Below are 13,000 nucleotides of genomic sequence, written 5' to 3' on the forward strand. Positions count from 1 at the left end.
ACAGGAATTTGCACTCCAAAGACCAGCTGAGTTAACTTTCATTAACAAATCATTAGTTCTAATAGTTGCCATTTGTTCAGCTTCTGTTTGCCTATCTAAGCCCAAACAAAACAGCAATGCTAGCAATCATTTCATTGTGAAACCTTGAAAACCGCCAACCTCCAGGAGCAAGCCTAATAACTTATGAGCAGCTTGCTCACTCGTCAGTGGCATGTGAAAATCGCTGCCACCCACACTTGGTTACATCTCCTGTAAATGTTGAGATGCAGTTAAATAAGAATTTCCTCAGACCGGAGACAAAATTATGCGCCTGTTGCATTGGAAATCAAACCACACACCGGGAAGATGCTCTGTCTTTGAGATCTTGAAATTGAAGTGCGTTCAAACAGGTATCTGTGAAGAAAAAAGTGTCAGCGTCTCACTTTGTGTGTGTGTGTGTGTGTGTGTGTGTGTGTGTGTGTGTGTGTGTGTGTCTGTGTGTGCGAGAGACACAAATTTATGATATGTAGGTAAACCTTCCATTTGAAAATTTTATTCAACACAAAGAGACACAAACATGGCAATACATCTCTACATTTCCTTTACAATATCATCTTACAAAGAGATCACACCTAGTTTCTAATAGAAGGTGGATTCTGACTACCTCAGGAAGAACATAAACTAGGTGACGAGTGGGTTAAAAACCCATGTAAAGAAAGACAAATTGCATTAAAAAGCAATTATCTGAGTACAGAGAGATGATTAAATGTCCTGTACACTCTCAAATAAAACATTACATGGTTGAATTTTAGGTTTTATTCCTGGTGGTGAAGTGAAAAAGTTGTTTATTGCCTCAGATTAAAAAAATTCTTCATTGAAATAAAAAAAGGGTCTAATCCCTTCAGCAGCATCAGCTTATGTACTTTTTTTTAACCAATGTTCCAAAAATCTGAGACAAATACTTGTAGAACTTGGACCTGGAACCAAGAGTCACACAAAAATATACTGTTTGAACTTCACTGAAATGAAACCTCTTCTTGCAGCACATCATTAACTTTTTTGTACTGGCAGCATTTAAGCACACAATCTTGGCTTACTTCTAATGTCGGAGATTATGTTAAAGAAAACGTACAGGCTTCGTTAGAAGGTGCAGAAAAATGTGGTGTTGGTAGGGACATGAACAGCATTAGATCCAACAACAACTTTGACAGACAACCAACAACTGCCCAGCTGAGAAACACTCTAGCATGCCAGTCACATGGCAACGTCCCTTATTTATTCAGCGTCCTTACTACTTCTCTCCGTCTCCCAGGGGCTTCTTCTTAGCAACCAGTCCAACTTCTTCTCCAGCTCCTTCCTCTTTTTTTTCAGGGGAGCCTTTCTCCTTCCCATCCTCTGTCTCTTCTCCATCCTCCAGCTCCTCCTGGTCCATGTCAAGTTCTTCGAAGGACGAGCCGCTGCCCACAGAGTCATTCGAACCTCTTTCGCTGTAATCCATAGGCTTACTGTCTTCGTTTGAGTCCATTATGTCTCTCAGGGGCAGAGAGGAGGCCAGAGAGGCGGCCGTGGATGCTGCCAGGGATGTCTCCCTGCTGTCCCATGGCACACCGCCGCTTACTGAGCTTACATCACTGTGGGAATCTGCACCTGCAGTCATTTAAAATTCAGAGGGATAAAATGGGGACTGTTAGAAACTGATGTGCAAATCTGATAAAAACTGAAATGAGAAGAGGCAAAGCAGGCTAATTTCAAGTTGTCAGAATCAGGAAATTTGTGCCAATTTATCAAGTAGATGCTGCGATAAATTAAATGTGGACCTTTGGCCAAAGATAAAATATCAGCATTTTATTAGAATCCCACCGTGGGTGTCTAATTGCTATGATATTTGGACCAAATGATTTATATCTGACCAAGAACATGCTTCTAAAGCTAATTCTGTGTAGATATAAAATACATGCATATAATATCATTTTTTACATAAGGATAAAATAGATATTATTGGTGTTAGGAATTCAAAATTACAGAAAGAGCTTTGTAAAAGCATTTATGGTGCTTCAAAATGTTTCACATTTCATTATAGACACAAACACATAATCCCATTGTTTTGGGATTATATGTGATATGTTGTGTCACAGATTAACACAAAGTAGTGCATAAATGGGAAGTAAGACACCAATACATGGTTTTCAAAATATTTATAAACAGAAATCAAAAATGTTTGGAATGCATTTGTATTTAATGCCCATTACACTAAAACCCCTAAAAACAACCCAGTTTAACCAATAGACGTTAGAACTGTTGTCATTTAATCCCAGTATAAATCCAGCTGTTCTATGAAAGCCTCAGGGGTTTGTTAGAGATCTTCAGTGAACAAACAGCATCATGAAGACCAAGGACCACAACAGACAGGTCAGGAATAAAGCTGTGGAGAAGTTTCAACATCTCATTCGTCACCTGAAATTGAAAAAGACAATGGACACAACTGCAAACCTACAAAGACATGGCTGTACACCTAAACTGAAAGGCCAGGGAAGGAGAGAACTTGCCAGAGAAGCAAGCCATGTAGGAGACACAGCTAACATGTGGAAGATGGTGCTCTGGTCGGAAAAAGACCAAAATTGAACTTTTCGGCCAACATACAAAACAATTTGTGTGGCAGAAAGTAACACTGCACATCACCCATGATAGCATCATAGTGTGGGGAGTATTATTCTGAGCAAAGACAGGGAAATGTGTAGAGTTGATGGGAAGATGGAGGGAGCTGAATAAATGGCAAAAAAACCAAATAGAGGGTGCAAAAGACTTGAGAATGGGGCGGAGATTCACCTTCCAGCAGGAAGACAACATTAAATATTCAACACAAGCTCCAATGGAACTGGTTTGGATCACAGCCAACTAAAAACTTAGAATGGCCCAGTCAAAATCCAGACTTCAGTCCCATTGAAAATCTGTGCTGTGACTTGTAAATTGATGTTCAAATATGCTCTCAGTCCAATATGAATGAGCTTAAGCAATTTAGCAAAAAAGAGTCGACAAAGGTTTGAATTCTGTGCGAAGTTGGTAGAGACATAACTCCAAAGACGTGAAGCTGTAACTGCAGCAAGATGGTGCTTCACAAAGTATTGACTCAGCAGTGCTGAAAACAAATGCATAACAGATTTTCTTTTTTTTGCCTTCCGCTTCACAATTATTCACAACCTTCTTGGTTTATTACATAAAATCAACAAAATACATTGACGTTTCTGGCTGTTATTACAAGACTATGTGAAACCATTTAAGGGAATGTAAGGAAAGGAGATGTTCTTTAAAGAGTCCCCAATGTCTCATTAATGTGTTTTACATTTTTTTAGTTTTATTGCATTTTTCATTCTCGGCAGCTGACTGCAGCCATGCTTGTCTGCTGCACTTTGCTTATCTGGAATCATAGAGAGCATCCATTTGCTTAATAGATGGAAATTTCCTCACAGATATGTTCAGTTTGCTAATGCTTTCCATCTAAGCCTAAATGTTTCTGGCCTTTGATCTATATTTCACTGTGAGCCAATCATCTTTAATCACCCCTAGCCAAAGTTTTTCTTTTCATCTAAGCAAATTAGTCCAGATTGTTATTGCTGAAATTCTCACAGCTGGAAAAACTGCAAAAGAGTTGACAGTATGGAGAATTAACAGGAAGTTGCAAATAAATTGTGTCCAACGAATCCACAGCCTGGAGAGAGATAAACAGAGTTAAGCTGATAAATCAAAAATATGAGGCCTTTCTAAAATTGCAAATGAAAGTAGAGTAGGTGTCAGCTCTGGGAAATGCAAGGAGCACATCATACCTGCCACCTACACAACAAATATCACTGAGTGATCACACCTCCATTGGTCTCTTTGAATAGAGAGAGGAGGAAGAAAAGAGTGTGAAGAAAACCAGGAAAATGTTTCCATCACATTCATAAATACCCGATCAAGCTTTGATATACAGGTCCTTCTCAAAAAATTAGCATATTGTGATAAAGTTCATTATTTTCCATAATGTCATGATGAAAATTTAACATTCATATATTTTAGATTCATTGCACACTAACTGAAATATTTCAGGTCTTTTATTGTCTTAATACGGATGATTTTGGCATACAGCTCATGAAAACCCAAAATTCCTATCTCACAAAATTAGCATATTTCATCCAACCAATAAAAGAAATGTGTTTTTAATACAAAAAACGTCAACCTCCAAATAATCATGTACAGTTATGCACTCAATACTTGGTCGGGAATCCTTTGGCAGAAATGACTGCTTCAATGTGGCGTGGCATGGAGGCAATCAGCCTGTGGCACTGCTGAGGTCTTATGGAGGCCCAGGATGCTTCGATAGCGGCCTTTAGCTCATCCAGAGTGTTGGGTCTTGAGTCTCTCAACGTTCTCTTCACAATATCCCACAGATTCTCTATGGGGTTCAGGTCAGGAGAGTTGGCAGGCCAATTGAGCACAATGATACCATGGTCAGTAAACCATTTACCAGTGGTTTTGGCACTGTGAGCAGGTGCCAGGTCGTGCTGAAAAATGAAATCTTCATCTCCATAAAGCTTTTCAGCAGATGGAAGCATGAAGTGCTCCAAAATCTCCTGATAGCTAGCTTCATTGACCCTGCCCTTGATAAAACACAGTGGACCAACACCAGCAGCTGACACGGCACCCCAGACCATCACTGACTGTGGGTACTTGACACTGGACTTCTGGCATTTTGGCATTTCCTTCTCCCCAGTCTTCCTCCAGACTCTGGCACCTTGATTTCCAAATGACATGCAGAATTTGCTTTCATCCGAAAAAAGTACTTTGGACCACTGAGCAACAGTCCAGTGCTGCTTCTCTGTAGCCCAGGCCAGGCGCTTCTGCCGCTGTTTCTGGTTCAAAAGTGGCTTGACCTGGGGAATGCGGCACCTGTAGCCCATTTCCTGCACATGCCTGTGCACGGTGGCTCTGGATGTTTCTACTCCAGACTCAGTCCACTGCTTCCGCAGGTCCCCCAAGGTCTGGAATCGGCCCTTCTCCACAATCTTCCTCAGGGTCCGGTCACCTCTTCTCATTGTGCAGCATTTTCTGCCACACTTTTTCCTTCCCACAGACTTCCCACTGAGGTGCCTTGATACAGCACTCTGGGAACAGCCTATTCCTTCAGAAATTTCTTTCTGTGTCTTACCCTCTTGCTTGAGGGTGTCAATAGTGGCCTTCTGGACAGCAGTCAGGTCGGCAGTCTTACCCATGATTGGGGGTTTTGAGTGATGAACCAGGCTGGGAGTTTTAAAGGCCTCAGGAATCTTTTGCAGGTGTTTAGAGTTAACTCGTTGATTCAGATGATTAGGTTCATAGCTCGTTTAGAGACCCTTTTAATGATATGCTAATTTTGTGAGATAGAAATTTTGGGTTTTCATGAGCTGTATGCCAAAATCATCCGTATTAAGACAATAAAAGACCTGAAATATTTCAGTTAGTGTGCAATGAATCTAAAATATATGAATGTTAAATTTTCATCATGACATTATGGAAAATAATGAACTTTATCACAATATGCTAATTTTTTGAGAAGGACCTGTACATAAAGATATAGATATATATATATCTATATATATAGATGTATATATAGATGTGTTTGACAGATAAGTTCTGACTTGACTTTGCTCTCCCACCGGACACCATGCTCATCCTTTTCTTTCTGCTTTTCCATTCCCAATAAGCATCAGGCGCACGTCCGCCTGGGCTGGCAATGAAATGCATCATTAAGGGACAGAAATACAATAAACAGGGAGTCTCCGAGATGCTCCCTAAGGTCAGCCATTTCTTTAAGTTTGTTTGAATCTCCACCAATTTAATTATCACGTCCAGCAGATGTGATCCTGCCGGAAGTGTGCATGTGAACTTTATGTAGGTTATTTATAATATCGGCTGATTGGGCTGCAAGTCCGAACAAAACCTCCGGGAGGGCATGTGGATAGGTTGTGTTCCGTTCCCAGTCCCATTTGCATGAACTCATTTTAAAATAAAAGGTAACTTTGAAATGTAAGGACTTTTAGCGGTTTTAATTAGCCTTTTTAGGGTAATTTCTTTTGGACAGCACCACCAAGGAAGAGCCTTGGCACAGTAGACAACTTAACACTTTCAACAGCAGCATGCAAACCCTAAAATGTGTGTAGCGGTAGAAGCTCGTTGAAGTCTTTTGGATAACATTTGCCTGAATTAGTGGCTAAATTGGGCCCATAGGGATTATTAGTAACGAATCAAGGTCTTGTTCTTCAAACTGCTGAAACAGAGGAAAAGATTTTTTTAAGGAAGTAATTAGGTACAAAAACAGCTGAGACATGTTGAGAGTCTGGAGAATCAGCTTCTGAGTGGATGGTGAAACAAGTCCAACATGAAATGCATAAATTAGATAGATCATCGTGTTTATAAAGACCAACCCAGAGGAAGGAGCGTTAAGGGTATTCTCACTGAGGGATTTCTGTGTAAAACACCATTTGTTTAAATCTGGTAATATGTCCTATGAGTTCTACTAGGTAGCGGGGCTGTGAAACCAGTTATAAAAAAAGACACGGACTGGTTACTGTTAGCAAAGTATATCAAGGTTTTAAACGGTTATTTTTTTAAAAGCGCAAAAATCTTCCATCAAACCTTTGCTGGGGGTCAAAGTCCTCTTAATGAGACGCTAAAGAAGGCGTTAGAGTCACTGGAGCATTGAGTAACGAAGCACTACCCCTCCCACACCTGTTGCTGTGTAATATTGGTCAGCTGCCTAAAAAATTATCTCTACACTTTTGCCTATTATAAGAAGGTCAAATATTTCCTGTACAAAAAAATGCCGTTGAAACTAAAACTAGTGCCACCCATCAATCTCATTTAGGTAGCTGTTTTACAGTTGGAAAGCTACAATCAGCCCTGTCTGTTGAGCAGCTGAATGCAGAGCGCCTGACTAATTAATCAGTAAACAACAGCTACTATACAAACAGAAACACTATAGCATTCTGCATCAGAAGCTATTGGAAAATACTACTAATTTAAATGGGCGTTATTTCTGTACTTTTGGAAATGTGTGTCAAACTACAAAATACATTTTTTTTTATAAATAAATAATATTACTGTCATTAACAATATGGTATATTATTTTAGCATCAGGAGGAGTAATGGTAGCTTTTCTGTTTTAGTTAAAAGAACTTATGATATGTTTTTGTCTTAAATGTTTGTCGCAATATCATCATACTGTGATATTTTTACTCAAGGTCAGCATGCTATGAGAACAAAAACACCCCAAATTGTACAAAAAAGTTTTCAAATCGTTTTAACTGTTTGAACGTCTCTGCAAAATGTCATTAAATAAACATGTGCAGGATGTCTATTGTTTCTAACAGAGTATTTGTCCTTCCAGGTACAGGTACCTTTGTTTAGACCCAGAGGTGAATTTGTTCTGCATCAAGATACCACATACAACTCAACACCCAATTACAAAACAAACCCACCATATCAAGCAAAGTGTGACAAATAATAATCATATTTTAAAGAAACATACTGTCGGGGGTGATGGTGGTCTAAGCTAGAAGCCAAACCAGTGAAGCTTATTCGAAATATTCTGCAAACTCAGTGCAAGACAGTCATTTCTTACATTTATTTCAAGCTGTCTAAATTCCCAGGTGCTGGAACACATTATAGCCCAAAAGTCCTGAAGCAATAAAACAACAACAAGAGAACAAACTCAGGAACTAAAGCTTTGTGTCAAGAAAATGCTGATGTGTTTATAAAATCTAAGTTGTTTAAACAGTTGTCAGTGATTTAAACACATGAAAACCCAGAAGAAACCAGAAAATGTAACTCAAAGCAACACGAGTAAAGAACGATTTCTGAGTAAAGAACCATTGTCCATCATGTGTTGTGTTTGTTGCCCTAGTTTTGAAATTATTTGTATATTTAACTGCAAAGAGCCCATTCAACTTAAAGCAAATACAGGTAGTTCAGTGTGAAATCAATGTGAGCTTTCATACAACTAGAAGGTATTGCAGAATCATCAGCAGTTCAAACAGCATGTTCCATGTTTTATCTTATTTTTAACACATTTAAACATTTCTTTGCCATTATCTTTCATCACCTTAACCCAAACTGCCACGGATGACCTTTTGACCAAGCTTTACAGAATTTACTGAAACAACTGTTGATTCATCAGCAGCGTAGATGCTAAACAAGAAATTAAAACCAATTTGGACTCACTAGGGAAGCTGCAATAACCGAAAAGGTATGTTTCTTATTTGAGCTGATGCAGCCATGCTTACATGATCGTATCAATTCCCCATAGCTGCTGAGCCATGGTGAAGGGACTGGCCTCATCGTCGCTGGATGCAGATGTATGCTAGGGCTACTTATGCTAATTACAACAATTTAGAAACAGACATTAAGTCTGGATGTTCCCAAGAAAAGTATTTAATAAACCTGCAGGTGGCGAAGTGCGATTTCCACAGCTGGCTTGTCAGGCTGAGTTTAGCTCCACTAATTGATCTGCCTCCCATTAAGAAAGCTCAGTTGTGTCTGAGGCTGAAAAAGCACAGACATTTAACCTGCGCACACATGTCTTCCAACAGAAGAGCTTTAACCTCTGAAAACACAGCTTATCTCCTTAAGACAAGTTTACTTATCAAACCATTGATACAGTACTTTTGTCAATGTGAGCATGAGCTGAGCCCTTCAACTGTTATGACTGGTTAAATAAAGGTTAAATAAAATAAAATCCAATGAAAAAAATGCAAAATGCCCCCTGATTCTTTAAGTAATACTGTAGTTATAACATATTTGTATACAATAAATTTCTTATCGGTCCTAAATATTTGATTTTTCTCAGGCACAAGATTTTGCATTTTCATTAGCCTTATAGTTATTAAAATTAACAAGAAACACTTGAAATAGATCACTCTGTGAATTTAATCTATATGATACATGAATTTCAGGTTATGAATTAAATGACTGAAAAAACATTACTTTTCTGTGACATTTTGATTTATTGGGATAATCCTGTACTGTACTACAAACATAGAGGTATGTTTCTTCTGTTTGAAATTATGCAAATTTAAACACTTAAGAAGACAATTTAGGGAAAAAAAATGCTTGACTATTCATTTTTTATAAATACTGCCAGAAAGTTCCTTAAAATCAAAAGCATCCACCAAACATACAACAGGCCTTTATCACACCACAATATTTTTCCTGTATTATCTTCTGGGATGTGAGGCATATCTAACATTTCAAATAGAATGAACTGAGATTTTTTAAATAAAGCACAGAACTAAAAAGTTATCAACTTCTTGCTATCGTGATAAGGCTGGACATACCAACGGAATCTGTAGGTTTGATTTTGGCTCTCCCCCAGAGACACCGCTTCTCTATTATTTTTCTAAAATGTCCCTCTAGGTTGCCTACTGTGTTTATTTTTTTTGCAGAAAACTCTCAGAGCCTATGGATTAAAAAAAGAATTTACTCATGCTGAAATATATTGTTCCACCACCAGAACAAGGACAGGCAAAGCGGTGAAGGCCAGAGCCAAAACCATCTCCACAGTCCCTTCCAGAAATCCAATAAGGCTCCCTCTGCGACTCCATGGAGCAAACCACTACAGGGCTTAGCCTTCCAAATCTCACTGGACCAGTGAAAATTACCCCTGGTTTGAGGTGGTCTCACGGTGAAACATGGGGCAAACCTGCAGGTTTAAAGCAGGAAGACAAGGTGCTTAAGAATAAGGCAAAACAGCTTAAAAACTGTTTATTTCATTTGATATTGATCCTTTTAGATTGCTCAGTACTTGGGTGAAACATTGTAGACAAAGGGAGATAAACAGCCTGCGCTGTGATAAAGAGGTAATAAAAAGCACTATTAGCTGCTAAAGCTGGACACTCCTAGAAGCACATTTTTTTAATGAGTAAATGTAACTAGTTACTACCCACCTCTGTTTATCATTCCAATGCAGATTATGCTTTTAAAATAGAGCTGGTAAACATTTTTAAATAATAGCTATTAGATCAAGTCAAACTCTTTTATCTTAAATTGCTGGGTAAATACCTTAAAAACATTAAAATGTGGTATTTTTACTTAACGTTATCATACAGCGAGAATGTGATACCCGGCCATGCCTCAATGTGTGTCCTAGCTAATGTCACATCTGTCTTGTTCTTCATTTGGGAGCAGAGCTTTTATTTTGTTATGCGTTGCACATGTTTGCACCCTTTTGAATAAAAACATCTGCATTTAAACAGCTTAACATTTAAAGTTTAAATATTATACATTTTAAATGTTGCACAGATTTTATCCTATTAACCAACATGTTGAGAGATTTAAATGTCATATTAACGTCATCTCTCTGTGAGAAAAAAAAAAAAAAACAATGCTAAATTTATTTTGTCGCCCCTTGTATTCAAAACACATTTGGAGCCTTGAGCAGCCTTGCCTTTGTCAGGTGTGGACTTCTGCTACATGGAGACTCCAGCCAACAGACTGGATACAACACTGGCATTCTTACTGGGAATTCCTAACATGTGAAATGTAATAGCCAACACAGATCACTCTTAAAGTAGTCGTTTGGGATACTAGAATTGCACAAACTGATACTACTGCTGAGCAACACCTGCCACCTGGTGGGCGAGGTTAGCGCAGCATTCCCAGCAGCATGTCAGCTGGGAAATTTGACCATTGGCCCATTTAGATCTGCCAGTGAGATCTATGTTGTTTAATGACAACATTGCTCATTTCTATTGTTTGTGGTTTATGTTGACTACTCTCAGGTTCCTAGGGGGGTAACCACTGCTGCTGTGCTTTGTGCATAAACTGTGCAGAGATGTGAACTGATTCAGAAAGTTGAGTGAAGACATACTGAGATTTAAGTCAATATTTAGTTTTAGGCATAACTTCAGAATCAGTGCTGAGCAGATGAAATGCAAAACTGGTTTTACCGTCGAAATTCAAGCCCCCCCCAGGCAAATAGCACCACTGGCTCAAAGATAGTATTAACATCCATGGGCTCAGCAGAGCAACAACAGCTATTGTGTATAAGTGTCTCAGTAATACTACATTGTGTTAGATTTCTACTTGCAAAAAATGTTTTACACAATTTGTGTAGCAAAGAAAACTGACTACAGATGTCAAGTTTGTGAGGGAATCTTTTTGTCATATGTTTTGTATTAGAGTTGCGGCTGGGACGCAGTCCTGTTGGTGTAAGGGTTAAGCACGCAACCACATAGAGGCTATAGTCCTCGATGCGCCGTCATGGGTTTGAGTCCCGGACTCAATGTCTCACCCTCTCTCTTTGCCCCTCTTTCCTGTCTACCTACTGTCGAAAAATGAAACATAAAGGCCTCTAGGGCTGAAAAAATATATTTTAAAAAAATAAATAAGTTGTAGCTTTGTGAGGACTGTCGGGACAGAGATTTGATTCATTTCCTAAATTCAACAGAAAGTCACTGAATAACATTTAACCCATGATACTCAAAGAGACAGAAATGTGTTTTAAAGACTCTCCAGAAAACAACACATAAAGTAGAGAAAAGTCTGAGAAAAATGCACATGTAGATGCGAGAGAGTGCAGTTATTTGTGTGGGTTCATGTTAAGAAATGAAAAGATCATTACAAATGTGTTTTCACTTGATGAGATTTTTAGATATCCAAAACAAAATTCTTTGCTGGACTAGTTTCAAATTTTTCCCATCAATGTTTTCATTTGTTGAAGAGCAAATCAATAATCAATCTATTTTTACCAGTGCAGGGGTGCTAAAAAATAATCTACTGTGCTTTGCAAAAATGTGTTCATACACCTTGATCTTTTTCACATTTTTCATGTTGCAACCACAAACTTTAATGTATTTCTTTACACTTTCATGTGATAGGCCAACACTCAGAAGTGCACAGTTGTGAAGTGGATGGAAAATTACCTGTTTTTTATAAATTACATAAATAAAAATCTGAAAAGTGTGGAATGGATTTGTATTTAGTTCCTCAGTGTCAATATTTTGTACAACCACCTTTTGAAGTATTTACAGCTGCAGGACGTTTTAGCTATGTCTTAGTCAGGTGAGATAGAGAGATTTGTGAACAATGTTCAAGTTTTGCCATAGATTCTCATCTGGATTTGGGTCTGGACTTTGACTAGGCCAATCTGACACCACAGGAATATGCTTTGCTCTAAATCCTCTCATTGTTGCTCTGTTTGTATGCTAAGTGTCTTGAACCTCCAGTCAAGTCTTTTGCCACCTCCAACAGGCTTTTTTATATTAGGACATTTCTATTAATATAACTTCATCCATGTCCTCATCAACTCGGACCAGCATCTCCTGTCCCAGCCACAAGAAAATTATCTCCACAGCATGACGCTGCCATCACCATGTTTCACCAGGTGGTGGATGATGTGCAATTCTTCTTCCACATGTTTGCTGTGTCCCTACATAGCTTGAGGAAAACTTTAACTGCGACTCTGCATGGCTTTCTTTCAACAGTGGTTTTCTTCTTGTCACCCTTCCATACAAGCCAGATGTTTGGAGTGCATGACTAATAGTTGTCATGTCGGCAGATTCTCCCACCTGAGCTTTGGATCTCTTGGGAATCTTGGCTGCTTCTCTGATTAATGCTCTCTTTGCTTGAGCTGTCAGCTTAGGTGGACAGCCATGTCTTGGTTGCTTTGCAGGTGTGCTATACTGTCTCCACATTCAAATGATGAATATAACAAAGTTCTGTAAAATGTTCAAAACTTAGGGTATTATTTAATAACCTAAACTGCTTATTATATTCCCTCAACTTTCTCCCTGACCTGTCTGATGTGTTCTTTGTTCTTCGTCATGCTGTTTGTTCACTGATGTTCTCTATCAAACCCCCAAGGACTTCACAGAAATGCTGCAATGTCTTAGATTAAAAATTATACATAGGTGTATTCTACTTACTAACAACGTCTGGAGGCCGTTGGTTGTGCTGGATTATTTGGGAGTATCAAAGCAAAGGGGGGTGAAAGCAACTTTTAGATGTTTGCAAA

At 38.7% G+C, this 13,000-nt stretch overlaps 1 protein-coding gene across 1 annotated transcript in view; it reads right to left on the bottom strand.

Moving 5' to 3' along the window:
* Positions 1 to 510: 510 nt before the first annotated feature.
* Positions 511 to 13,000, bottom strand: part of tex264a (testis expressed 264, ER-phagy receptor a) — a 103,912-nt gene continuing 91,422 nt past the window's right edge. The window contains exon 4 of the mRNA XM_047348901.1: positions 511 to 1,626. Within this exon, the coding sequence (XP_047204857.1) occupies positions 1,271 to 1,626 (356 nt within the window). The 3' untranslated portion in view covers positions 511 to 1,270. The remainder of the gene's footprint in view (positions 1,627 to 13,000) is intronic.

The sequence above is a fragment of the Girardinichthys multiradiatus genome, chromosome 20 (genome assembly GCF_021462225.1).
Source record: "Girardinichthys multiradiatus isolate DD_20200921_A chromosome 20, DD_fGirMul_XY1, whole genome shotgun sequence".
Taxonomy (NCBI): domain Eukaryota; kingdom Metazoa; phylum Chordata; class Actinopteri; order Cyprinodontiformes; family Goodeidae; genus Girardinichthys; species Girardinichthys multiradiatus.